The sequence below is a fragment of the Symsagittifera roscoffensis genome, chromosome 5, assembly GCF_963678635.1.
Source record: "Symsagittifera roscoffensis chromosome 5, txSymRosc1.1, whole genome shotgun sequence".
Taxonomy (NCBI): domain Eukaryota; kingdom Metazoa; phylum Xenacoelomorpha; order Acoela; family Convolutidae; genus Symsagittifera; species Symsagittifera roscoffensis.
This window is the reverse complement of record NC_087066.1, coordinates 54,901,135-54,927,600: the sequence shown is the minus strand read 5'-3', so window position 1 is coordinate 54,927,600 and position 26,466 is coordinate 54,901,135. Positions and strand designations below refer to the sequence as shown.

General features: G+C 36.9%; 1 protein-coding gene across 2 annotated transcripts; it reads left to right on the top strand.

The window, feature by feature from the left end:
* The first annotated feature begins 10,667 nt into the window (after nucleotides 1–10,667).
* On the top strand, nucleotides 10,668–15,256 carry LOC134845724 (uncharacterized). 2 transcript variants are annotated; one of them, XM_063862783.1, is made up of 4 exons: nucleotides 10,668–11,700; nucleotides 12,592–12,795; nucleotides 13,550–13,960; nucleotides 14,697–15,256. In XM_063862783.1, the coding sequence occupies exons 1-4, from the start codon at nucleotides 11,004–11,006 to the stop codon at nucleotides 14,972–14,974; spliced, it is 1,590 nt and encodes a 529-aa protein (XP_063718853.1). In that variant the 5' UTR covers nucleotides 10,668–11,003; the 3' UTR covers nucleotides 14,975–15,256. The 2 variants fall into 2 exon arrangements, 1 of the variants encoding a protein (XP_063718853.1); XR_010162760.1 differs by lacking the exons at nucleotides 10,668–11,700; nucleotides 12,592–12,795; nucleotides 13,550–13,960 and adding an exon at nucleotides 14,192–14,460 and having other exon boundaries at nucleotides 14,697–14,811.
* Nucleotides 15,257–26,466: the final 11,210 nt, after the last annotated feature.

Sequence of the window (26,466 nt, the reverse complement as noted above, 5' to 3'; positions counted from 1 at the left end):
TTTTAATCGAAAAAAAAAACGTAGCGTTGAAAAAGTAAAATTTTGAGAGTTTTGTCATTTATAAATATTTTTCATTATTGTTTCCCAAAAAAAAATTTTGAAAAGTAAATTTTTTTGATAAAATTTTCAGTTTCTTGTTGCACTGATTTTTTTTTTCATTTTTGGCGTCAAGTATTTTTAATGAGAACAAATATGAAACAAATTGATGATCCTCAAAATTTATTTATGGTTTATCATTTCGTGTACAAGTGGTTTGAGGCGGGGCAATTTTACTAATTGCTTTGACAACATTGAAACTGAAAACCTTGATCATTTTCTCTGAAATGATTAGACTATAGTAGTTATCCTAGTTTATTATTGTTGACAAGGCTGCTTTGAACTTCGCCATTGAGTATTTAGTTTTGTCGCACGAAGTGCGTTTTATGGGAAATACTTTCTCGCGTACTCTAACTCAGTAGTTTTAAGAAAACCCGGTTAGGATGAATGACCCCTGCTTTTCTAACTTAACGTTTTTAAAAATTAGTCATCGCAATAACAAGAATTCAGGAAAAGTGCGCAAAATCGGAAGTGAAAAAGTTTTTTGAAAAAAACTTTGGCAACCCATGGAACATTTTCTTGATGGTTTCTTTTATTTAGGAATTAGCATAAGTTAAGAGCATTACCAAAAAAATTTCTTCTTGACAAGAGAAAAAGTACAATTCGTTTTTTAAAAAAATTAAATTAACTAGTGTCGTTACTGATGAAAATAGAGCGCGTAGTTAGTTGACTGCTCGTCTTGGTGATGAAACTCCTAAAATTGTTCAAAAAGTATAACTGCCGTTGGTTTGTCGTCTGTAGGGTTGTTTTTTTGGTTGATAATTAATTTTAGAGTTCCTCTGACTTGTATAGTGAGGGGTTGATTTCCCCCTGAGGAAATCGTTGCAAAACTGGCAACTACTGATTGATGGCATTTACACAAAAACGGATCACCGTGATCCTTATAAAAACGATATTTGTTACCAAGCAAAAAACTCCATTCTTGATACTCTTTGAACTTTGGTTTTATCTTTAGCTCCTGAAAACTACACTTATTGCTCTAATGTTTTTTTATCATATTGCTATAAGTGTCAGTCCTCAAAATACTTTCTTAATTAATCGAAACGAATTTTTTTCACTAAATCAAACCAATTTGTGACTGAAATGAGCAGTTATGACATCAATTAGCTCCAGAAATTTACAAAGAATTTCATTTCGAACCGAAATCATTCTTTTAGTATGGAATTGGCACCGTCTTGTAGAATTGTGCAATTCAATTTATGTGCGTCATATCTATTCATAACTTTTATGTTTTCTTTGATGATACTTCTCCTATAAAAGTAGGATTTCAGTTCTAACACGAGCTGGTTTGCTTGACCCTAAAATCAAGTTTTTGGCGTCTTTGCGGATTAGGAGTGGCAAAAATTTCTCACGGTTAGAATTCTTAGTTTTTTTTGTGGCCCAAATCCAACCTGTTTTCTTTTTAATCCAAGCAGACGGGCTGTTGATTACCTCCATTAGTTTCGGATAATCCTCGTTGTCGACGTAAAGCTTGGAATCTATTTTGAAAAAGGCTGACTTGTTAAACTTATCAAACTCTCCGAAACTCATTATAAGACCAGTTGCGTCTTTTTTAACGATTTTTATGTAAGAGATAATCAAACACGAATCAATAAGTTGAGAAATAATCAAATAAGTAATCAAGGAAGCAAAAAAAATTTGGCTCTATCTTATTTCTTTACAGAAATTCGATCAGTAAAATGATTCATTTAATCGCAAATTGTAGAATCATTTGATGAAACTAAAAATTCAGTTTCTTTGATAAGAAGGACTTAAGAAACAACTAGTATTATTTACCAGGGATCATTAGGAATAACAAAAGAGTTCCAATCATTTGAGCGGAAAAGTAAAGAGTCAATAAAAACAATATTTTTTTTCAAAATTTTATACACTCATTTTTACAATCAATCATTTATTTTGATGTCTTCAATTTTTTGATTAATCTCGTCTGACTCTTAATTTTTTTATTCGCCCATTTATTTGATTTTTTCCAAAATTGGGTCGACATTTAACTCTCCTGGAGTTTTTTGTGTAGTTATTTTTGAATTTTGACAAAAAAAATCTTCAACAGTAAGCTGGTACTTTTATATTTTAAAAAAGGTTCATAGAAAACTTGCAGTAAAAAATTTGCGATTGTTTTCTAGACGTGAATTTTGTTTTGGTAATAATCCAATCATTTGCTGGCTTACCTTTCAAACAAACACATTTTGAGAAAACTGGCGGCTCAGTTTACGCTCCTAATGTTTTGAAGTTCACTACAAAATGGGATTTGTGTTTAAAAAAACTTAAAACTCATATAGAATTTAAATTTTAGACAGTCTTTTAAAAGCATCATAACACTATTAAAGAGTTTCGAGAAAAAGATGATGCCAAACATAGTGTGATGTTAAATCTAATAAAACTCATTTTCAGCAAGTGTGAAAATTGTTTTGTCCCAACTAAAGAATACGAAGGTATCAAGCAAATCGTTATGCGAGATTATTAAGCAAATTCATGTTCTTTTTCTCTAAAATGCTCGTTCTTGAGAGCAAATTTGGAAAATACGTTTTTTGGGAATTCAAACTAAAAATTTACATAGGCCTAGAGAAAATTCCCAATACTACCAACTATGGAGTCAGAGAAAACTTGGTTTCAACGACTTACTATTTTTTTCCGTGTCTGACAAAACAGTTGTTACCATCTGCACTAAGTTTTGCATCGAAGTGAACTCATTCTCGAATAAGCTTATAAAAAACTTGTTCATGCGGTTTTAAACATTCTAACTGAAAAACTCTCTGTGTAACAAGTTTACTTAACTCAGCTGTTTCTTACCATTTCACGCGTTTTTGAAATTTCTAGTGCATATGGTGAAACTCTTTGGACCTGGAGAAAGTTGGTAAGTCCTTGAAAGCAAATTTCAATTATTTTATAGCGGGTTGCTCAAAACATTTATTCTCAGCCTATGTAAAGTTTTTTTAAAAAATCACAATGAAATTTGACCAAATTTTTCTTTGAAAACAGGCTTTTTAATTTTCGTTCAATACTGTTCAACAGAAGTTATTTAAAACACAACAGTTCGTTTGCAAAGCTTTTTGATAACGGGTTTTCAACTCAATTTAACAATGGACCGAAAACAGACTAATCAGTTCAAACTAAAGAGCAACAAAATGGTTCAGCCGATTTGTCGATTGAATAGGATGAAGCTATACAGCTCAGAAAAAAAACAACGACATAATTGAACATTCTCACAAAAATTACGATTAATAGGTATCCATTCTAATTATTTGTAGGGTTAAGGAGTTTTAGTTTTGTGGGAGGACTGACCATTGAGTTTGGCGCTAACCTTACTAGAAAAATTATATGATAATTTGAACAAAACAAGAGCCATGATTTTTGTTAAGTGGTGGGGATTTAACACTGAAAAAAACATATTCAGATGGACTCAATATAATTTCTTTGGACGTAAGAAAAACTGATCATTGTTATTCCACTAAAAGAAACTTTTGGCATCCCTTTGTGAAAATTTTTTGAGCGAAAAATTCTCCAGACAACAAACACAATACGATGTAGAGACTGCTAAATTAAACGGTCGGCCGAGCCTAATTTATTAACAAAAATATTGAGTATAATTAGAAAAGTGGTTAAGCAACAAGAGCATCTCCTGCAAAATCTTGGTGTTGGGTGAAAGTTGGAGATAGTATTTGAACACTTTCTGATGGACGGGATTGACGGAACTCTTTATGGAGTGAAAAATCCAATTAGCATCATTTCGACAGTAGAAAGAAACTAAACAACAGACCAGAAAGGGTTGAAAATGAAAGTTGTATTATTAGTTGCAACAGAAAAGCAGTAGGCTTTAATCAAAACAAAATGTGAAAGTTGCAATAAATCGGCTTTTATGCAAGTAAGGATGCGATTTAAAGCAAAAATGCGAATGCTCAAAAGCGGTAAGAACTTTTCCTAGATTTTATGGGTGTCTTAATGGAATCTGTAAACAGAGATTAGAAAATGTGTTATGAATGGAAAAAGACTAAAAACTAATTTAGAGTTCACTAAAAAGAAGGCTCACAAAACTTAAAACGTAGTATTTAGCAAACAAACGAAAAAATAATTAAAGATATTTCCTAATTCAGAAGTTGTATTGAACTTAACTAGATAAAAACAAAAGAGACAGCTCATCTTATAATCAGAACTTGGTTAAAAATCAGTGCAGCCATGGAAATAACTGCTGAATATTAGGATTTAGATGTTGGTGCTAACTGTACCTAAAAATCGTTTGTTGATTTGAACAGAATCAGGGCCAGGATTTTTGGGAAGATAGAGGGAACGAAAATGAGAGAAACTTCATGAAGCAAAAGTATTGATTGAATTAAATTGGGTTCAAAATAGTTTTACTGGATAAAAAATGATCATGTATATTCGATTTTTCCACTAGAAGCAGAAGAATCTCTGGAAAAAAAAACGCAACATGTGTAAAGAATGGTAAACTAATTAGTCAATCAATTTCAATCAGTTTGCAAAAAGAATGGGGTATACTTAGAAAAGTGGTACACCAATAAAAGCGTCGCAACTTGTTTGAAAATCAAAGCAGCCATGAAAAAAACACTAACAGATGTTAGATAACCAGTATTTTGAGTGATGAACTGCAAATTGTGCCTCGAAGACCTTAGATGAGGTTATCGAAGGGAATTTTAATCGTACTTCAGGCAATATGCAAAGAGTAGTTGGTTATGATAGTTCAAATATACCATCCTGGCATGTAGTGCAGTAGAGGAGAAACGATAATCATTCTATCGCAAACAGGTTGCGGAACAAAATTAAAATATCAATTGTATTAAACAAGAGAAAAAAACCTGCCTATCATCAATAAAGCTAAAAGTCTGCCTTTTATCATATTTTTTGCCTGAACCAAAATCAGCAGTGTCATACAATTTTCAGTTATAGATTTACCTCAATTTATATTGGCTAAACTTTTCAACATCTTACCACAAAATTAGAAGAGCACCAAAAAGACTCAACAAAAGAAAAACATTTTAAGGTGGTTTAGAAAGGTTGGTTCGAGCTCGCGAATGTTCTAAGAAATTATAGACTAGGCTAGCTTTTATCTCAAACCTCTGACACTAGAGGAATTGCACATCTGGAAGGAATGACATAAGATAAACTTGCGCAATGAAATCAGGAACAGGAAATTTGCTCTGAAATTTTTCTTTCAAAACCTTAGTTTTGGCTTAAAATGAAATAAAACAAATAAAAAATTGAGAAATTAAATAGTAAATCAGAAAAAAACTAACCATTTTTTGCTTAACGTAATATTGTTGGAGTATGGAACAAATTTTAAATTTGCAAGCATCAGATTGCTAGATTATATGATTATTTCCATTTGATGTTAATTTGAACTTATAGACAATTTTTTGATCAGTGGTTGCTCTGTAATAACACTTTTTTATGCTTGATGATGCCTGACTAAACAAAAATGTTCCAAATTTACTCTGGATTTAACTGCTTTTCTTGTAAATTATTTCATAAGCCCAACGATTTTAAATAAAAGACCGTATAACTACGTAATTTTTAAAAACCCTGATTTTAACTAGCCGACTAAAAACTCACAGGGTGAACAGGGTTTTAAAGTCGATAACAAAGTCTGAAAATATAAGATTTAATTAAGATAGCGTGGATATTTGTCGCAGTATAATCAGAAAATTAGTAGCAATAGTGAGTATTTTAGTCGGGATTTATTTTCAATTATTTGGCAATAGGCTGGACATAATTTTGAACTTTTTTGCGATAGTATCGAAATTTGTCTTAAAATTCTATCATAAGTCGAAGCTACACATGATCTAAAACTAAAATCCAAAAAATATGTATTGAGGTAAAAACTCCATATACCCTTATTTGGATGTACTTGATATTAAAAAGAGTGAGCTTTTTATTATTTAAAGATACTACTAAAAACGCGTAATGTTCTGTTATACTACTAAATGCTACTAAAAACGCAATGTTATGTTATGTAGAAACGCGTTTTGCCCTGAAATGCGAAATACTTAAACTTGCAACTTACTGAAAATCAAAAAAACGAAAAAATGAAAATCAAAATCACCAAAAACGACTTCAACTCAGACTTTTTGTTCCGGTTTACTTTACTTCAAATAAATTTCACCAAACTTTAAAAATTTGATTAAAAAAACCAACATTTCGATGAATCAATTTTTGAAAAAATTCTTAAAGCATATAGCATGCTTAAATTCAAAGTGTAAGATGTCTTCTGAAGCAGGTTTTTTCGCTATGATTGCAAGGCGTCACTCTGGATTCTTTATAGCGTCTAAGTCATTTCTAAAAGTTTTTGCTTTTAAGGATACTTGTCCTTGAAAAGTTTTTTACCCAATGCCTAAAATTTTCATCCAATTTTATCAGCTTCATTTTTTTTATTAGAATTTTTCATTTGATTGTATCGTCTGTCGAAAAAGGGAAAAACTTTGTACTTGGGTGTGTTTTCGTTTTTTCTTCTTTTCTTTTTTCTACGCAAAATCAGCTTTCATAAATAATCATCGGAGATAATTTAATAGTATATCATAGCCTTTTCAGTCGTGTTTCGAATGACATCAAAAAATTTTTTCCAATGTCGAGAAAAATTGGTTTAAAATTTTTTATTTTTAGTTCAATTTTGAGCAAAATTCCGATCGAGTAACAATCGTTATATGAAAATTAACTGCTCTCTACAATTTTATGCTGATAAAACTTGACATTTTTGTCAACAAAATTAATTTTGAATTATTTTTTCAGCGCTTAAATAAAAAAAATAATTTTTCAAAAAATTCGAAACCATCTTACAAAATTTTTTTTATAAAAATTTCAATTTTTTTTTCTTTTTTTTCGGTATTTATCATGCCTTATTAACCAATTGTCTACGCGATCGTATACTTTTGCACTACGATCTTAAAATCTGAAAACTAAAATTTACACTAATTTGAAGAAAATTAGAAAAAAAAACGTTTTTCTGTTTTTTTTTTGTGAAATTTGTCGAAACATATTGCGCTATTTGCACAGCAACCGGCTATCTTTGTTGCAATTTAGTTATTGCTGACCGTGTATCTTCGTACGTTTCTAGTAATGATTCTCATGCTTTTATCCTAGGGTTCTTTGATGAAAACACTAATATATACCAGGGTGTTTAATTCTAGAGAAAACTATAGATCTTAAAAATTTGAAAGCCAAGAATTTTATTCTCCAATATTTGGGTAAACATGTCGATGAAATTGTTTTTCTTTCTCAAATTTTTTGTCAAATTTTATGCTTGACTGATCTTTTTTCCAACTTTAAAGAAAACGGCAATCTGTCAACCTCAGTTATACTTCTGTTCAACCAATCGATGTATTCGATAATTATGAAAATATCGCTATTGTCAAGACAGTCAGAAATGTTTTAGCTTCGGTAGCGCTACTGTCTGCTAATTTATCTTCAATCTCACCTCCGGTCACTGACAACTTTGTTTGGTTCGCACCGGTCGGAAACGCCTCTCCTTGGTCAACAAAGTGCGTACTGAAATTTTTGTTTCCGGTTGTCTGTAAATGCCGAATTTTGGCGCAATAGTATGAAATGGTCGCAATAGTCTGGATTTGAAACCACATTCTCTTCGGGGGCGTTTCAGAGTAACATGACAGCACTATCATTATACACACTTGAATCACTAGAAATGATCGTCGAAGACAACAACTACAATTCATAGAAAACATCAACTTTAAACAAAAGCAGCCATATTTTTAAAATCAGTAGGCGTATATTTTTTGCTCCTTGAGATGTCAACCGACAGGTTGATAAATTTTTGGTATTCTCCCAAGGCGAACTAAATTGTGAACATGCAATTTCCTAGAACGTAAGTCTATTAGTTTCTGGCTTGAAGATCTAGTTATTTAGATCAACAATATATAAGAATCAAACCATATTGTTCATATTAATGCGCTCGAGACCAAACAAAACCGGTGAATGCATTTTCAATTCCCTGTCTTTTTCCTATTTCATTACGAGGCCAAACTATGCATTTTGTGAAATCTAAACGAAAGATCAACAAAATTTCAAATCGTTTATTTTTCTCAATTCTGTAACAACATAGTTATTTTCGTCTGATAGCCAAAAATTATCATTTTTACTTTATAAAGACCAATTTGCTTAAAATAAACATTTTTGATTTTTTTGCGCCATCTTTTGTAGATTAGACCCTTCTTATGTTTTGTTGGGCTTATAAAAGGCTAGCAGTTTTGGTCAGTAAATGAACAAATACGTTCGGAGTATTTTTTGGTTGAGTAAACAAAGCCAAATATAATAGTTTTCGGGATACATTTTGAGCCTGCATACAAATCAATTGCACCATATGAGTTCTGTTAAAATTTTAAGCAATATTGGTCATCATCAATTTTTGTCTAAAATCAACCCAATTTGAGAAAAATTCGTTTTAATTATCAAGTTTTTTTATGCAGATCATTTAAATCAGCACTAGCACTGTACATGTGGCAGAAAACTCTCTTGAAAAGTGGAATAAAATTCTTGAACAATATTCTTTTTCTGAAACGGTTGAATCCACGGAGGAAGCTAATAAATTTTTTGGCCGAACGTTTCGATACTCCGATCTTTCTTCGCCCAAATTTTTCCGGAAATAAGAAAACATAGCAATTTTATTTTTTAGGACTGTTTTTTTTCGAACACTCTCGAAGGCAAGAAACTATCCCAAAAGTTAGTATAATGTGAAGAATGGCGTCATATTAAAAAATGTTAGTCTGTGTTTGGTTGCAAAAAATAGATACTTTACAAACCCACCGAGGTAAGAAAATTTAGTTTGAGGTTTAAGTGTTCCGGCTCAAGATTAAGCAAAGATCGATTTCAAAATTTTTCACAATTATCGCAATAAGTTTTTTAGGATATGAAATGGAAAAATATAAATGATTTAAAAAATTATAAACATCAACGGGCTTGCTAATTTACTTCGAAAAAAAAATAAAAAACTTCGCGTTGTTCAATTTCGGAAAATCTGTGATTTTTTCACGTCGAATGGCCAATTTTGTTGCTTTTTTAAAAACTTTTCGAATGTTTTTATTCAATTTTGAGAGCGTTATCCCATTTTTGAGAGCGTAAAACCAATTTATCTGCCGAAAATTATTGTGTTAGAATAGTGCCTTGGGGTAACCTTTCGTTTCGCGAAAGCGTCGAGCGGCCCTTTCGTTTATCAACCCCCTCAGTTGAGTTCCCCAAACCTCACCCAGCCTCATTTCCCTTTTTCATCCCTCCACTACTACCGGATAAATCCACGTTCTTTTTCTGTTCTACTAGCCGCCATTAACTATTGTGGCATTTCTTAATCATGTTTTATAGATATCTTAAGAACAACAATTCCTCATAGCACGTCTCTTTTAGCTTTTATTCGATTCACCTGAGATTTCTTACAGAGCTTGGAAAACTGGTTTGACCAGTACTAGCAGCGGATTTATGCGGTCGATCCCTTCCCACCGTTTGTACTATTTTGGCCAATTGATCCTAAAATGTTTCTAAATGTGTCTTGTATATTGAAATTGAGAGGAGCGTAATCCAAAAAAAAACGATTTTTTTTGTGTCACAGTTTTTCAAAAAGTACCTACCTAAAAACAGCAATTTTGAGCTGTTTTTTTTGTAATTTTTTCGCAAAGGTCATTTTGGTCGACCAAAAAATGTGGATAAAAACTTTGAGGCGTTTTTTTTTCTACATGCCCCTACACCCCATCAAAAATAACTTAGATCCGCGCCTGATCGGTACACTTAGCTGCTTTTCCAGGAGACTAAAAAAGCAGTTCATCTTAAAAATTGTGTGAACGTTCTTCTGGAATACCAATATAAATCACGTCTTTAAGAATGAACTGGCGACTGTCAATTAACACTAAGCTTGGGTGGTTAAGGATTAATTGGGATTAATTGAGATCAGCCATTTATTCCGTAGTTTGAAAGCTTTGAATTGGTCCGTGTTGATAATACCGCTACCTTCAAAGCAATCAGATGTCATTAATAATCCCTGCTTTAATTACCTAATTTATAACCACTAATTGTTTAAAACGGTTCCCCATGATTTTCATTTTGGACAGATTGAAAGTTTTACAATTTTCTTAAATTGAAAGATATCAATTGAATTTAATTTGCATGTTTGATTTGAGAACAAGCGCACCGTAAATTCGTATCGTGTGGCGAAAATTACCTGGCCCATAAAGGTTTCTAATGATAGCCCAGACTGTAAAATTGCAAACATAATCGCAACAAAACCAGACATCAAATCATTTTATTGCTAAGCCAGCCAAACATAACTAGCTTCAAAAAGTTGAGTTTAATTCGATTAATCCGAGATAGTTTTTATATTTTATCGGTCTGAACTGTCTGACAAGGTGATTTTGAAAACAGGACTCATTTTCAAGCTAAGACTGAAACTACGATTGTTAGCTTTGTTCTAACTTTCAGCCTACTAAATTGGTCAGAATTGTGTTTGTAAAAACGAAGCAGCCATATTAAATTACCGGTCTGAACAGAACCGATTTCAACGAGATCGCCGAATTACTTCGTCTGACAAGATGGCGAGAAAAAGAAAAGTTACTAACCAATTTTTCACTCAGTCTTTTGATTAGTAAGTCTGTCTTGTACTAATCATTCTTCACATTTTCATCATTGTTTTCATTTGGCACGCTTCCGAAAAATCCAGTCATTCTATTTGGTTTGTTATTTTTATCCAGCTACCAAAAATCAGTTTTGTTTAATCATCACTTGAGCAAATAATAAAAGTAAAACTAAGTCAAACAACAGTAATTTCTCTAAAACCATCTCTGCAAATCGAATCAATCAAGCAGATTACCTGGCCAGATAAAACCAGCGCGCCGTCGAAAAAATCTGCCAAAAATCAAACGACTAACATCATTCAATAAATTTTAAAAGTAGAAATAAAAGCTATGGGACCGCGCTTGTTACCATTGAATGATACTGATACTTTTTATCGCATATCAAGCAAAAATAACAATTCGAGTTTGAATGAAGACCACAATACCACTCCACTAGATTTATCGACTTTTCAAAACTCTAAAAATAAAAGAGTTACACTTCTGCAATGCAACCGCAAACCGATTGAGAATCGGTTATCTCTCCAAGGCTTTCGCAAAAACAAAAACAAAAATAAACTTAGTTTGTCTCCAAACTTCGACCCAAAAATTCTCAAATTGGTCCCTAATGAGCACCAATCATCATCTGTGAAAGAACTTCTGGCTGAAATTTTACAATCTTTGGATGCCAAAATTGTGGACCAACACTCCAGCGAAGCCTCGAGGGCTCACTTTGGACTCGACAAGCATAAAAAGTCAAGACATCCAGTGGAGTCTCTAACCGGTCACACGTTGTTTCGATGCACAACCCCAGAGTCCGTAAATCCAGGCGTCGAAAGCGTTTTCAGCGCGCAAGAAACCAGCAATTCCAGTTCCAGAAGTTCATTTCTAGTTCGTGATTTCTTGAGGAGTTGTGGCCTAGAACGTTATGAGGGATTGTTCGAGGAGCAGGGGATCTGGAGTGAACTGGACCTGCAACTCCTGGACTACTCGGACCTACAGTTCCTCGGAGTTCACTCCCACAAAGACAGAGAGCTTATCTTAACTACAGGTATAGCTACCGCTTCATTTCATGTTTTAACACACTTTTCCGAGAGCTTTTCTCATCAAAAACGCACTAGTCATAAGAAGTTTTGTAAGCGAACGTTTTTGATAACTGCAACAGTCTAATTTATTTAAAATTTTAAAAATTTGATAAAAATTGGGAACCCCTCCCCCACCTGCTAAAAAGTTTGTTACTCATACCAAAAAGTTGATGCTTTTATTAGTTTTGTTTGGTGCGGAGGAGGGACAATTGGTGGCTCTTTTTCGTTTTCCCCCACCAGCAAAATTTAACTAGTAAATTTTTGTTCACAGCATCGGATTGTTACAAAAATTGGTATGCGAACTAAATAGGCTGTGACAAACATATTTGTTCTTCATACTTAACCTTGTAAAACCCCTCGTTACAGCATAAAACTCATGTTCGTGTGAGGTGGTGGGAAAAGGAAAAAGAGACGACAATTTTTAATAGCTTTTTATTTTTTGTCGAAGTATCATTCAATATCATCGACAGCTCAGCTTGAAGGTCACTTCTTCCTTATTTTTTGATATGCATAATCGATTGAATCGAACGTAAGATCGTTCTGAAACAAAAAGAAGAAATAGTTGTGAGGGTACGTACCTTCTCAACTACAAAAGTGACATGGGTTTCAAAACTACCAAATTCAGAAAACATTTTTGTACTATTTTGTACCATTAAGATTTTTGTACTATTTTGTACCATTAATGATAACTTTTTGAAGATTTTTGTACTATTTTGTACCATTAATGATAACTTTTTCCAAAAGGTGACTTTTAAAATTATCCAATTTGATCACAGCTGTACTGAAAAATTGCGTGGTAAAATAATCTCAAATATTTTTTGCTTTGTTTAAAATTCAGTATTGTTATATCATTTTAGTCTCTAGTTACCTGGCTTCGGACAAAATTGTGCTACTGAAATGGCTTCGAATGTACCAGTTGAAATTCTTGTGGACTCCCTTAGTAAGACAAGGAATCGACAGTCTAGCAAAACTTTCCCAACATGCACAGAAAACTCCGAGCAGGTTGATGGAGCAGCTAAATTTGAAGACATACGGAGCACAGAAGAGGTTCAAGCTATGCTGTAAGTTCAATCACCTTGTTTTGATTTAGTCGATTAGTTTTTTTTGCCATTTTTGTATCATCTATTCATGATAATTTGAGTAAGTACAATTCGCGGCTCTTTTCCAGTCCCCCCTTTGATTTTTCTGAAAATCAAAATATGAAAGTCTATTTAAAATGAATTTTAAGGTATTAAATTGCATTTAACCGTGTCAGCGTGAACAAGTGAACAATTTTATACAACAATTCTTACATGCAAAGTGCCGAGTGAACAATTTTTTAACATTTTTATTTTGTAATTTTACGCGACTTCAATTAATTTGAAAGAATCGCATTAACGCCGTCGTGTTGTTTTGAAGCTTTGAATGTTGAAGATAAGATTTTACCTAAATTAACATATTTAGTATGTAAAACGGTTTTTTTCCTCCCCCAACCCACCTCGCCTGAGGAAAGCGATCCATAAAACTACTATTATTCGGTAATTGATATGTGCGATGGGGGTTACGAAATATATTGAAGTCAAATTTTACGAGGATTTGTATTTAAGACGATTTATCCACAAGCGAAAGAGCCATTAAACTGTACCCCTGGTAACTTTTTGTACCCCTGGTAACTTTTTACATGTAACTCTTTGGTTATTTTTTTTTGGCTGGGTAATGTTGCCTCCTCCTCAAGCAACAAGCTCTTTCAATTTAGAGGCGGAGATATAACCATGTCTCTATAGCTCCTTGTGGTCGAAATCTTGTTTGATTTTAAGTTAATGGTCAATTCTACAGGTGCAAATCTGGAGGGATACATCGCTTCTAATCACCCGAACACACAAACGAACAACGATAACTCCGACCAACTGCAGAACTCTGAAAGGCCAATCGGAATCAACAGCCAATCACAACATGCCACATCATCATCACATGAAAAGTCGCCCACAAGTCTAGTGACGTCATCTACTTCATCCATCTCTAGTGTGGGGGATAATGAGAAAGAGGCGAGTCCAGGGGAGGGGAGGGGGTTGAAAAGGGGGAGCGATAGCAGCAGCAGTAGAAGTACGCATCGAGTGTGTGAGAAGACAGTGGCCGTGGGGTACTGGGGGAGGCCTCAGTCTCTCCAGGGGGCTACCAGTGACTTCCTGTGTGTCCAGGCAGCCCTGAAGGGGGATACCAGTCCCAACTCACTCGCATGTCAACTTGGTAAGTTCCTTGAAAATCATTTCAACAATCTGGAGGCCAGTTTTTTTTTGAGCGACAGATTTAAACGACAGATTTTAGAAAAAAAAATCTGTCGTTTAAATATTTTCTTCGTTTTTGCTCCGAAAAATCCGGTTTCAGCTTTTGTTCAGTTCTTACATTTAACTTGTACAATTAAAACAAATACTTGTTTAACTTCTAGCATTTAACTGTATGACGTGCTATGTTATGGACTTGAATTTACAGGTCTGTTTTGGAATTCGCTTTTTTTCACTCACCTGTGTTAATATTTGATTCTTGTTTACAAGTTGTAGCAAGCGCTCTAAAGATAGACGGTATATGGTATCGCATCCGTGCACGTGTAAAAGCACGACTAGTTTTTATTTAATTAGAGTAGAACGTGTAAAAACGGTACTCTAAACTAAACAATGCTATGCGGTATAAATAATAAAAAGACTCTTTTTAAATCATTGGACTCGAAAAACTACAAGAAAGCAAGTCAGGTATGTGTGGTCTTACATTACTTGAGAATTTTTCGAAGTTTTTTTTACACAAAATGCTCGCTTTTTACAGAATTTTTTTTGGAGTTTTGATTTTTTTCTAGTAAAAATTTCCAGAACTTTTCCCTGAACATCCATCCTATTGAAAAATTCAAATATTACTTCAAAATTTCTAAAAACAGGGCGGTAGTTTAGAATAAATTGTGTTGATATAAATTAACTTTTTTTGCTGTGTTTAGAGTTCATGGTCGACAGTGGGTCGGACGTGGTCACGTGTAGACCTGAGCTGCTGCATAAATTGGGCTGCAAACTGCTGGGCAAGATAGAGAGCAGGGGCATCCACGCCACTGTGGAGAAGGAGCTGTACAGGGGCTACTTGCAACTGGGGGGGCTGCTGGTTCCCGTCGAGGTCATGCCAGAGAAGTATGAGTCAGTTGGCAGTGGGGTGATGAGACACTTCAAACACTACATTACAAAAGACAGCCACTTTTGGCTCATGCCAGCAAACTCGTCATAGCTTCAATGATAAAAAGAGCTTCGTTGATTCCAAAATACGCCACAAAAAGTTGACGACTGAACGACCAAACGAGACACAATGTAAAAATAACGACTTGTGAACACAATTGCGAAACTGAACTTCACAACTATCAAAAACAAAGTGGCGTAAACGAGGTGTGAACGAAAGTGACTGACAGGCAGTTATCATTGTGTGCACTCTTTTCCGTCCTTGAAATTTCTCCATTCAGCGAACAGGAAAAAAACTTGAAAACAGCCGGACTGTTATTTTTCGTTTGATATGTTGACAAAAACTTTTTCAAGCTAATAAAAAATTGTCACCATATTTAATGAGCATATATTTTATTGACCTTTGAAACCATTATTTACTATTTTGATAGTGATCTAATTACCAAGTTTCTCTGTAGTATTTTATTAACTAAGGCTTCATTTTGCATGCATGGAGCTTTAAAAATCCTTATTTCTGCGCGACTAAGCTAAAAAAAAGTTCTCATCTAAAAGGTGTGCTGTTATGTATATTTGCTTATGTTAAACGCAGGTTTAGGGATTTGATTATCCTTTTGTAAAGATCAAAAAACTTTCGAAAAACGGCACTTTCGCAGTGTTGTCGACTGTTTTCCAAAGCAACCCTGAAACATATCATTTCATCATGTGAAGTTTTCTACCAAAAATGTGGATATTTTTTGTAACACGGCCCAAAATCGATGCTTCTAATATTTGAAAATAGGACTTTAAAATTTTTGAAGATGAATTAAAACATCATGAAACATTATTGAACATCATTGAACATCATGAAACAGAAACAAATTTAGTGTAAATTTCAATTTTGTTTCGATGTAGTTTTGGGCCGTATGACAAGAAAGACCCCCCTAAAATATTTGTAACTTTTGACCAAATAGTTGTTTGTTTCTATATAATAACATGTCCTTTTGTAACTTTCTTGACTCTTTTTAGTAATAAAATGGCTTTTTGGTATTTTGTCAAATATTTTACATCATAATTGCACCCGATGTGACTAAAGTTGCTACGTGCAGTAATGTGAAATATTTTTCATTTGGGACTACTTAAACCAAGAATTTGGTCACAAAACTCTTTTGAACACCTGGACAGCTAATCAAATTGTTCAGATTGTGGATTATTTCACTTAGATGGTGCTTTCTGTGTTTCGTATATGATAAATTCTTCAAATTTTATGTGTATATCTTTCTGATGTAAGACACACTTAAGCCTCATCAAACATTTATAAGTAAATCTTACCGCAGCGACAAGTATGTTCGAATCTTCACAATTGTGTCATAAATGCTAAGTAAATACCGTATATTCTCATGGTGCTGCTAATTATTTGTGCTCAACAAAGCAAACATTTAACCAATTTTTAATTGTTATCATCTATGTTTATAACCCTACCTCATCAAATATTCTTGTCTTTGCAGATTTACTGCATATTTCGGATCTTTTTGCCTTCGATCATCTATACCACGAAAAAAAAATTAAATGCACAATATATAGTATTTTTTTGGAAAAAAAATAGTGGGTGTATTTTTTTGAAAAAAATAGTGGGTGTATTTTTTTTTACAAAATATGCAAGAAAAAGATCTGTAAATATGGCGCTTCAAATTCATTGTAGTTGCTAGAAGAAAAAAAACTGTACATAACCATGTGCCGCGATCAAAGGTTGTCTCTTAACGTAGAGAAACACGGCAACTAATCGCAGGTTGCATGGACACGGGTGATGTGTCATTGCGCCAGACATCTGGACCAGTCTGATTAGACATCAAACGGGGTCCAGATATGTCACGTGACTCGCACCTTGGTGTAGGCTCATTCATCATCATCATCAACTTCATCATCAAGATATAAACTGCTTTGCTGTCCATTCGTTTTCGCATTCCATTTTCATTTTGTGTAACAAAAAAAGATGCTTTAATATAAATTTAGCTTCTAAAAATTGCATGCCTTAATGTACATAATGAAATACTGCTTGAAACTAAATAGCAGGCTCAAAAGTGCTTATATATGTTCTGGACCAACTAAACGTTCCACGTTTTGTATGTGTTTTTATTAAGCTTAAAAAGATAAATAATGAATTTTTGAATGAATTAAAAGAATTATGAAAAAACGGTTTTTCATAGACATTCATGCGAAGTTGAATAATACTCGATGTCATCAAAATAAAAGTAAACAAGAAATTGGAATTGAGGGAAAAAGAAGTCTTTGATGTTACTTTCTTAATTAAAAAACAGGACGAATCCAGTATACAGCGAGGAAAAGGTCGAAAAATTGCAAATAACTTATGCGTCGGCTTTTGTTTTGCACTTAAGTTTGTATCGAAAAACTACATTTTTTGACAAGTAACTTTTGTAAATTAAAATGTTGTTTTACGTTTTAAAAATAAATTTGACAATAGAAACAAAAAAAATTAAAAATGGAAATAATTGAAACAGATGAAAACAATTGAATTGAAAATAATTGAAATACTTGAAAATAATTGAAATACTTGAAAATAATTGAAATAATTGTCAGTAAAATATTTAAATCTGTTTGCGAAACAAGAGCAGCCGGTTGTAGTAAATGGAGGACAGAATTTTCAGACCACAGCAACCAGTACAAAAAATTAGTGAGTTCTACATAGTGGGGTAGGAGAATTTCACGCGCATATATGAAAATTTAGTTTTGACCAAAAAACAGCGGACCTCAATAAATTTTTTTCATTCTTCCGGTCATCGACGAGCACAGTTTTTCAATAAATGAGTCAGGAATAATTTTCCAAATATCAAAAACAACGGTTTCTAAATTCTCCCGATTAATGATCAATGCTTTCATTTGAGACTTCTTGTAGGCTCAGACATTCTCTATGGGATTCGAATCCGGGCTGTATAGTGGAGAAACTAACCTGCCAATCCCGTTTTCCGCGAACCATTGAGTAATAGTTCGGGCACGATGGATATAGCAGTGATCGTTTCCGAGGGTGTCGATTCCTGCTGTACTCAAAAGTAGAATATAGTCGTCGGCTTTGCACCGCGCGGGAGCCTTTTGAGCAGAACTCTGAATCCAGAACTTGAGATGCAGCCCCAAAACTTGAATGAGAAGCGGTTGGAAGATCGAGGGATTGGATTTTTGGGTTGATTTCTTGTACCCGTTTTCCTCCACACAAATACTCTGCGGTCACATCTCAAGGAAAACTGGCACTCGTCTCTGAAAATTGTTTTTTTTCCATTCCGCCTCCGTCCTTTCACATCATCTCCGTTTTGCCCACAAAATTCGATAACGGCTTGTTTTCAAAAAAGTTTTTCTTGCTGCAGCGTGTCCTCTGTACACGGTTTTGTGAAAATCTTACCGAATAGTATCGTTTGAGACGGTTTTCGTACCAAAACTGTTCAATAATGTTCTCAATTTCGTCAGAAAAGTCTAGTTGTTAATAGCCATCATTCTCTTCAATTGTCTTTGATCGCGATAGACTAGTTTCGTAGGCCTGCCTGATCGTTTGGCGTCTCCCGTCCCCCCATTTTCCATGTAATTTTTATAAATTGTTCTTGCTGTCGATTCACTGGTCAATCAAACTTTTTCTAGAGTTTGTCTCTAGGTAAGTCCCAAATCTCGACAAAATTTTTATTGACTTCGCTGTTCTTCAGTGGTTTTCACCATCTTGCAAAACTCGAAAGAACGAATAAACTGATTGGAGAAAACGCGATTGAAAAATAAATATTTCACGGAGGAATATAAAAACTTGGCATGCGAGTGAACTTTTGCTATGATAGTGTAACAAACCCCTTTCAATAAATTGATGAAGAAACTGTTAACTAGATTAAGTTGCTCGATTTTTCTACTTGTGCGCTCTTATCTCCAAAACTGTATAAAACGGCTCGGCAAATAATTGTTTTAACTCGTAGTATTCTCGGCAATACATACATTCATCGTCATTAATTTAAAAGCCAACATTTCACACAACTCACTTTCATAATTTTCACAAACCACAGTTTTAATAAACAAATTGGTGCAAGCTAGCCACACGAACCGGTCGGTAATGTCCTTGAGACAAATTGCTCTTTTTGGCGGTCAGCCTTAATCAAGGCTGAACCGAATTAGAACCAAAAAACAGTAAAAAACGGTCAAATGGGGCTATAGCCCCTCGGGTCTACATGTTTTAAGGTCTGCATATGGGGGGACTCGAACCCGGTTGATCGGCGTGAGAGACTTGTCTCTAGGCCGCTCGGCCAACTGTGCTTGTTTTATATGCATCTATACTTGTTTTATTCTATACTCTTGTTTTGCATTGCAACATCCTCCCCCCCCCCCCCTGAAGAAGGAAGAACCGGAGCGAGCTTAACGGTCGGCCGCGTGACTTCACGGGTTGCGGTCCTGACAAGGGCGGATCGGGCGCAACCGTCCTGTCCGTAGTTTAGCTTGACGATTCGGGCGAGAGGGTAGTACCCACGCGGACTATCGGGCTCAAGCACCCACACGAGATCGCCTGTTTTAAGAGTGAAGTCAGAATGAGTGTGCCACTTGACACGCTTATTCAGCGAGGGAACATATTCTCTAAGCCAACGAGACCAAATCGCGTTAGCATATGACTGCGCTCGCACGTACCTTTTCTTGTGATCGAAGTGCTCCCCGGGTAAAAGCGAAGGAAAGCTTGTGGCATGTTGTTCAAACAAAAAATGGTTTGGGGTTAACGCTTCTAACTCACGTGAATCGGTACTAACGGGAGTGATTGGCCTCGAATTCAAAGCCTGTTCAACTAAGCAGAGTGTTGTTCCTAACACCTCTTCAGTGACTCGCCTACTGCCTAGGATATCGTACAGCACGCGCTTCACGCTTCGGACGAGGCGTTCCCAGGAACCGCCATGATGGGGTGCGCCTGGCGGGTTAAATTTCCAAGTAACACCTTTATGTGCAAAAATGGTCGGAGCCATGCCATTCCAGCTCTTGATGCAGGCAAGTAATTCCTTTTCCGCACCAACGAAGTTCGTGCCATTATCCGACCAGATTGTGCTTGGCGTACCACGGCGCGCAACGAACCGTTCAATGCCCATGACACACGAACTGGTGTCCAGAGACGGTACAATCTCAAGGTGTACAGCCCTGGTGGTGAGGCAAGTAAAAAGAAATCCCCATCTTTTTTCCGTGCTTCTGCGAACCGGAACGTAAAGCGGTCCAAAGTAATCCACACCCGTATGATTGAAGGGTGGTTGCTTGTATCCGAGACGTTCGACCGGTAAATCGGACATAATTGGCTGGATGGTGCTTGCTTTGCGTTTACGGCATGTCACACATTGATTTTCGATAGACCGAAGTAGTCGACGCAACCCAAGTATTGCATATTTCATATTTAAAACGGAGCGCATGTAATCTAATCCTTGATGAAAATGCTTATGGTGGAGGCTGCGGGTCAACAAACGAACTAAGGTATGTCGGGCGTCGAGTATTATTGGGTGCTTAGTATCAAAATCGGTATCCACTAAGCGCACAATCCGTCCCGTGGAACGAATGATTCCAGCGGGACCGATAAATGGCAAGTATGTGGCAATTTCACTACTATTCTTAATAGGTTTGCCAGCGGTGAGTGCTTTTAACTCAACGGGAAAGGATTCCATCTGAGCAAGATGAATCAATTTGCTTTCTGCAATATCAAGTTCAGTGGGGTCGGTGATTCGTAAGTCCTTACCACGAAAATGCTTATGTGAAGGCAACATCCTCAACATAAAAGCGACTACTCGTTTATATCTTGTAAAGGAACTGAACATTTCCCAATTGAACCCGTGTTCGGGATGTTTGATTGATGTGACATCGGTGACGAAGGAAGATGATGTCTCCAAGCAATTATCAACATCACAAGAAGGACCCTTCAAACGAATTTTATTGATTACACGTTCGTCGGGTATAAAAGGCCAATCAGTAGTCCTGAGAATGCTCGGACCAATAACCCAGCTGCTATCCTTTTGGGCTTCCGAAGAAATCCTCCGCGTACCGGTATCAGCTGGATTATCGCCGCTCAGAACATGGTGCCACTAATCAATAGTGGTCGACTCGAGGATTTCGCCGACACGATTAGCGACGAATACAGGTAATTTTTCAGTGGATTGTAGCCACTGCAAAACTGTTGTACTATCTGTCCACATAAAGACATGATTAATAGAGACGGTAAGTTCGGTCAGTATATCATCTTTTAGTCGTTTGGCGAGCAGAGCAGCTTGAAGCTCTAGCTTCGGTATAGATAGCGCTTTCATGGGCGCAACGCGAGCTTTTCCAAAGATGAAGGATATTTGAGTTTTATGGGAGCTCACAAGTCGCGCATGCAAAAATCCAACAGCACAGAAAACGTCCTGCGAGCTATCACCGAACATGTGGAGCTCAATTTGATCAACAGGCTCTGTGAAGTAACAACGGGGAATAGTCAATTGCCCTAAGAGAGGGAGACCGGAGTGCCACTCGAGAAACTTATCTCTTATGTCTTCTGGCAATTCGTCGTCCCAACTTTGACCACTGATTTTCCAAATATCTTTCAGTAAAAGACGGGCCCTAACTGTGTATGGAGCTACTAACCCAACAGGGTCAAACACAGAAGAGACGAAACTCAAGACGGTTCGTTGAGTTATTGCTTTATCGAGAGGACGATCCACGCCTCTGCTAACAACCAATGTGTCTTTCACATGGTCCCACTTAAGACCTAAGACGTGTGATGATTGTTCAGCACCGTTACATATTTCCTTGATGGGTGAAGATGAGGTTTCGGATTCCTCGGGGTTCATTGCTGAAGTGATTTCATCAGCATTACTGACAAATTTAGTCAAATTAAATCCTCCCAATTTTAGTAAGGAAACCAAATCGCGACTAGTTTTAATTGCTTGGGTAACGTTCTCGAATGAATCCAAGTAATCGTCCATGTAAAATTTTTTATTTACGACTGAGGCGGCCTCAGGGTATGTGGACATATTATCAGTTGCTGTTTTTTGCAACGCGAAATTGGCGCACGTAGGCGAATCCCGTGCGCCGAATATATGGCGAGTGTACTGATGAACTACCACATCGGAAGTGGTATCCTCCCGCCACAAAAAAAGGAGCGAAATTTGATCGCGGGCAAGGACTCCTACCTGGAGGAACATACCCTCTATATCCGCGGAGACGGCGTACTTATGTTGACGGAATCGCAAAAGCACAAAAATTAAATTTTGGAGTAGGTCAGGACCCACCAATAAGGACTTATTTAAGGATGTGCCATGAAAATTAGAAGCCCCATTAAGGACTCGGCGCACCTTACCCGGCTTATTCGGATTTACGACGGGATGGTGCGGAAGATACCACTCGCGATCGGAACGCTTACGTGGATCATGCGGTTCGACGGTAACGACATAGCCTTTCCTAATGTCCTCTCTAATTGTTTCTGCGTATCTTTCGCGCAGCTCAGGGTCTTTACTTAACCTTCTCTCCAATGATTTAAATTGGGCGAGTGACGAGTAATAATTGTTTGGTAGACTGACATTACTATCAATCCAAAGCATAGGCACAATGTATCTTTCGCCATTGTGAACGGTTTCAGAATTGAGGATGGATAAAGCATGTTTATCCGCGGCGGAACGGGCATCGACTTGTTTGAAAGCACCATATGATTCCAACTCGTACCAGGATTTTATCTGGTCGGTCAGAGAAGAATCTTCAACAACACACTTGAAACACGAAGAAGTAGAATTACCGGACGGCGGCAATGGACCACTTAAGACCCAACCTATCGGTAGGCGAACGGAACATGGTGAGTTTTTATCATCTCCCAAGATGAATTCAATGGGTCTAACGGCGTGGTAGTAGTCTTGTCCGATAATAACTTCAACGTCCTCATAAGTATATCGAATGGGCTTAATAGGTGCTAATTGTGGATATTTATTCTGCAAATCAGCAATATTGATTAATTCGGAACCAATCCGAATACTGTCTTTAACATATGCACAGAGAGAAAATACGAAATCACTATTATTCGGCTCGGAGGAAACTGTAAACTTGACCCTCTGAGTCTCAACAACGGTGGTCGAATTGAAACCACTAATTGACAAGTTAACGGGCTCCCCTACTAAGCCGAGATGGTTTACGAGTGACGAAGACACCCAGGAGTGAGTCGATGCACTATCACAAAGAACCAACGTCAGGAGACTGGTTACATCCGAGGATACACCAAGTGTTGCAATTGGCAACAACCCTTTAGAAGATTCAATGTCAAGTACATCACTAACAGCGGCATCGGTGGAATTGTTTGTATTCTCCTTGGATTTGTTTGTTCCAGCCTTATTCGAGACATTTGAATTTTCCTTCCGAGGAAATATTCTTTTGGCTCCATGGAGCAAGACATTATGTGTGCTATCACACTCTGGCTTCGGGCACTTTTTGCTCTAGAACATTGCCGGAAACTATGATTGCCATTGAGACAAGCGAAGCAAAGTTTCTGTTCAGCTACGTATTTTGCTCGCTGAGTAGCATTCTTTTCCTTAAAAACAGCACAATTCCACAATGCATGACTACCCTTACACAAAACACACGGCGGAAACTTAGACTTATCCTGAGCCTTACTACTTACCTGGCTATTGGCTGCAAAAACTTTGGTTGTTTTTGGTTTAACTGGTTCCTCGTTTTTTGCCTTAGAGTTGAGTAAACGTAATCTTTCATGCCCCTCGGCCTTTTCTTTCAACCAGTTGTTAAAGTCTAAGAGTGTTGGTCGCTGCCAATTATGTCTAACAGTATGCATTGACCAAGCCTCCTTGAGGTTAGGCGGAAGTTTACTAACAGCTTGGTTTAACAGGTTAACACTCTTTAGATCATCGTTGAAAGACAATGATTTGAAAACTGCTACGAGGCCAGATATTGCAGAGGAGAAACTAATGACATTTTCCGAATTGTGCATCTTAAGTGGAGGAAAAGTATTCAGCTTATCAAGATGCGCACCAACAATGGCATGTGGTTGCCCAAACTTCCGTTGCAAGGTGGCCAGCGCATCCTTGTACATAACGCCACTGTAACTAAACTCCGCAATTGCGGTTTTTGCTTTGCCTGTGACGAGCGTTTTTAAGTATGTCAGTTTCGTATCATCGGTGAGAACAGCGGAATCAACGGTGGACTTAAACTGACCAAACCATTCGTGCCAGTTTAACGGGTTGCCGTCAAACTGGGCTAACTGCCATTCAGGAAGATGATCTTTGCGGCTATGCATCAATAATTCCGCCAATTCACGAGCGGAGAGAGGTCGATCCGATGAACAACCTTGGTTCGGATAAGCAGAAGACGGTGCGTAGTCTTCGTTGACTGGCTGATAACCAGTATTAGTATGATTGACGAAATGCTGAACATGCTGTGGATGAACTGGGGGAGTATTAAAATTCACAGTCCCACCACTAGTATAAGGAGCGGCGGTGTTACACGATGGGACAACAGTTGTCACATTAGAAAAAATGTTTCCAGCATTACAACACTGAGCAGGCGTGACGATTGGAGTTGTAGCAGCCAATCGCCATAAGTTTGCATCACTTGTGTAGTAATCGTTGATACTAGGTGACACAGTATGCGGAACAAAGGGAAGATTATGTTGCGTCTGGACTGGCGCTGCATGGCAATTAGGTGCCGAAAAGAAAACCGGCGTTGGGTTTACTCCAGAAGATGAGAAGCCACCACCAGCAAATGCAGGCGACAAAGAAACAAAACCAGAACCGGGTTGGGCCGGTAACATTGGGACAGTTAATGATTCCGGTTGCGCGATGGCAAAACTACCATTAGTTATGTTTGAACTCATGGTCTGTAAAGGAACAGCAGACGGTGGTGACACGTGTGCACTGGAATGCATATTGTTAACTGGGAATGGAACAGAGGCTGGGAATGAAACAGAAGCTTGCAATGGCAAACGGCTTGCACTGCCAAATTGAGGCATAGCCCGATGTCCATAACTATGGATTCCAGGGTCACTCAATGCTGTGTGCTCATGGTTATGACTATTACTGGTGTGAATTGCATGAGCAAGGAGGGCGGAAGTCGTCGGTCCTGACGAAATGGGTACATGAGTGAAGGCCTACAAACCTGGCGCACTAGCAACGTCGGGAGGTGCTTGTGAACTAACAGAGTCTACCCAATCATTAGTTCGATCGGTTGCTACCTTTGAAATAGGTTGACTTACTCCTGTTAAATTACTTTCCGCTACCTTCTCGCTAACCTCAGATGAACTGTCCTCAAGTTCAAACGCTTTCAATTCCATTTCAATTAGTTGCTTTTTATGATTTTCAGCCAATTGCTCTAGTTCCAGCTGACTTTGTTCGAACTTAAGACGGTTCTCTTGCTCTTTAAGTCTTAAAGATACTTGATACTGCCTTTCCAGCTCCTCATGGCGTCGTTTTACTAAAGCTAACTCATGCCGTTTCTCACTTGATGACATAGTGCGAACAGTCGACGTATGACGAGTGGAAGCAGATTTATCAGACTTATGTGAGTCAAGCTTTCTACTATCCTTAGACTTATTAGAGACCTTAGACCTGTTTTCAGATACTCGTGCTGCTGAATCACTTGTTTTGTGCGAGTGTGAGGATGTCTCAGACCTAGTTTGTTGTAAAGATCCCTTGCTCCCTGTAATGCCGGCTGCTGGAAATGACGAAGGTTCAAGGCTCATCTTGTAACTCTGAGCTTCGTGCATTACTTTATCGTTCATTTCCGTTACTTTCTTAAGCCAAAGGTCTTGCTGAGCAATAATTTTTTCAGGATTTTCCGTTTTTCCCGCTAACCTAATTAATTGCTCATTGACGTCGACAGCTTTTTCCAACGCAATTTTACATTTGTAAACAGCATTATCAATTTTTGTAGTGCGACTATTATTCTCAATGTACTCAAGTAATAATGAGTGACCTTTAAGCAGCTCATTTTCTAGATTTAGACGGGTTTCGAATAACTTGCGTATCTTACTTTGGAATTCTTCGTCCATGTTTTTCACAAATTGACAATATTCTACGGATGCTCACTTATAGAAAACAATCAATAAAATGAGATACTGTTTTGGTACGTCATCAAATTTGCATTAGTAAATCAACATTAGCTTACAAGACGGGGGAACTTGACGTCTCAAAGCTTCTACCTGAAGCCTATTTCTTATAGCTTTCCGAGCTTTGAGGGGTAAGCGGTTTCGCTTCTTACGTGTCTTAAGGATGTTAAGATTAGCGCTATAACGCCTTAGAAGGAGGAGAGTCTTTAACTCAAGGGAAGGAGGCTGGTGAAGCTCTTTGTACTTCTCAATTAGTACCTGGTCCTTAGCCTTACGCTTAGAGATAAAGTCTTTAACGACGTTGAGAGCGAGCATACCTGTTGAACCTAAACTTTCCTCTATATCCTCGGTTCCGTTCCGTCTACAGTATACGATCGCACAAATGTTTGTCCTATACCTTAATAACAAATTGACAAGTTGCTCACTACTCAGCTTGCGGTTATTGTTGCTGCGGTGCCTACTTATCGAGTTATTAATGGCGTCGTGCCAAA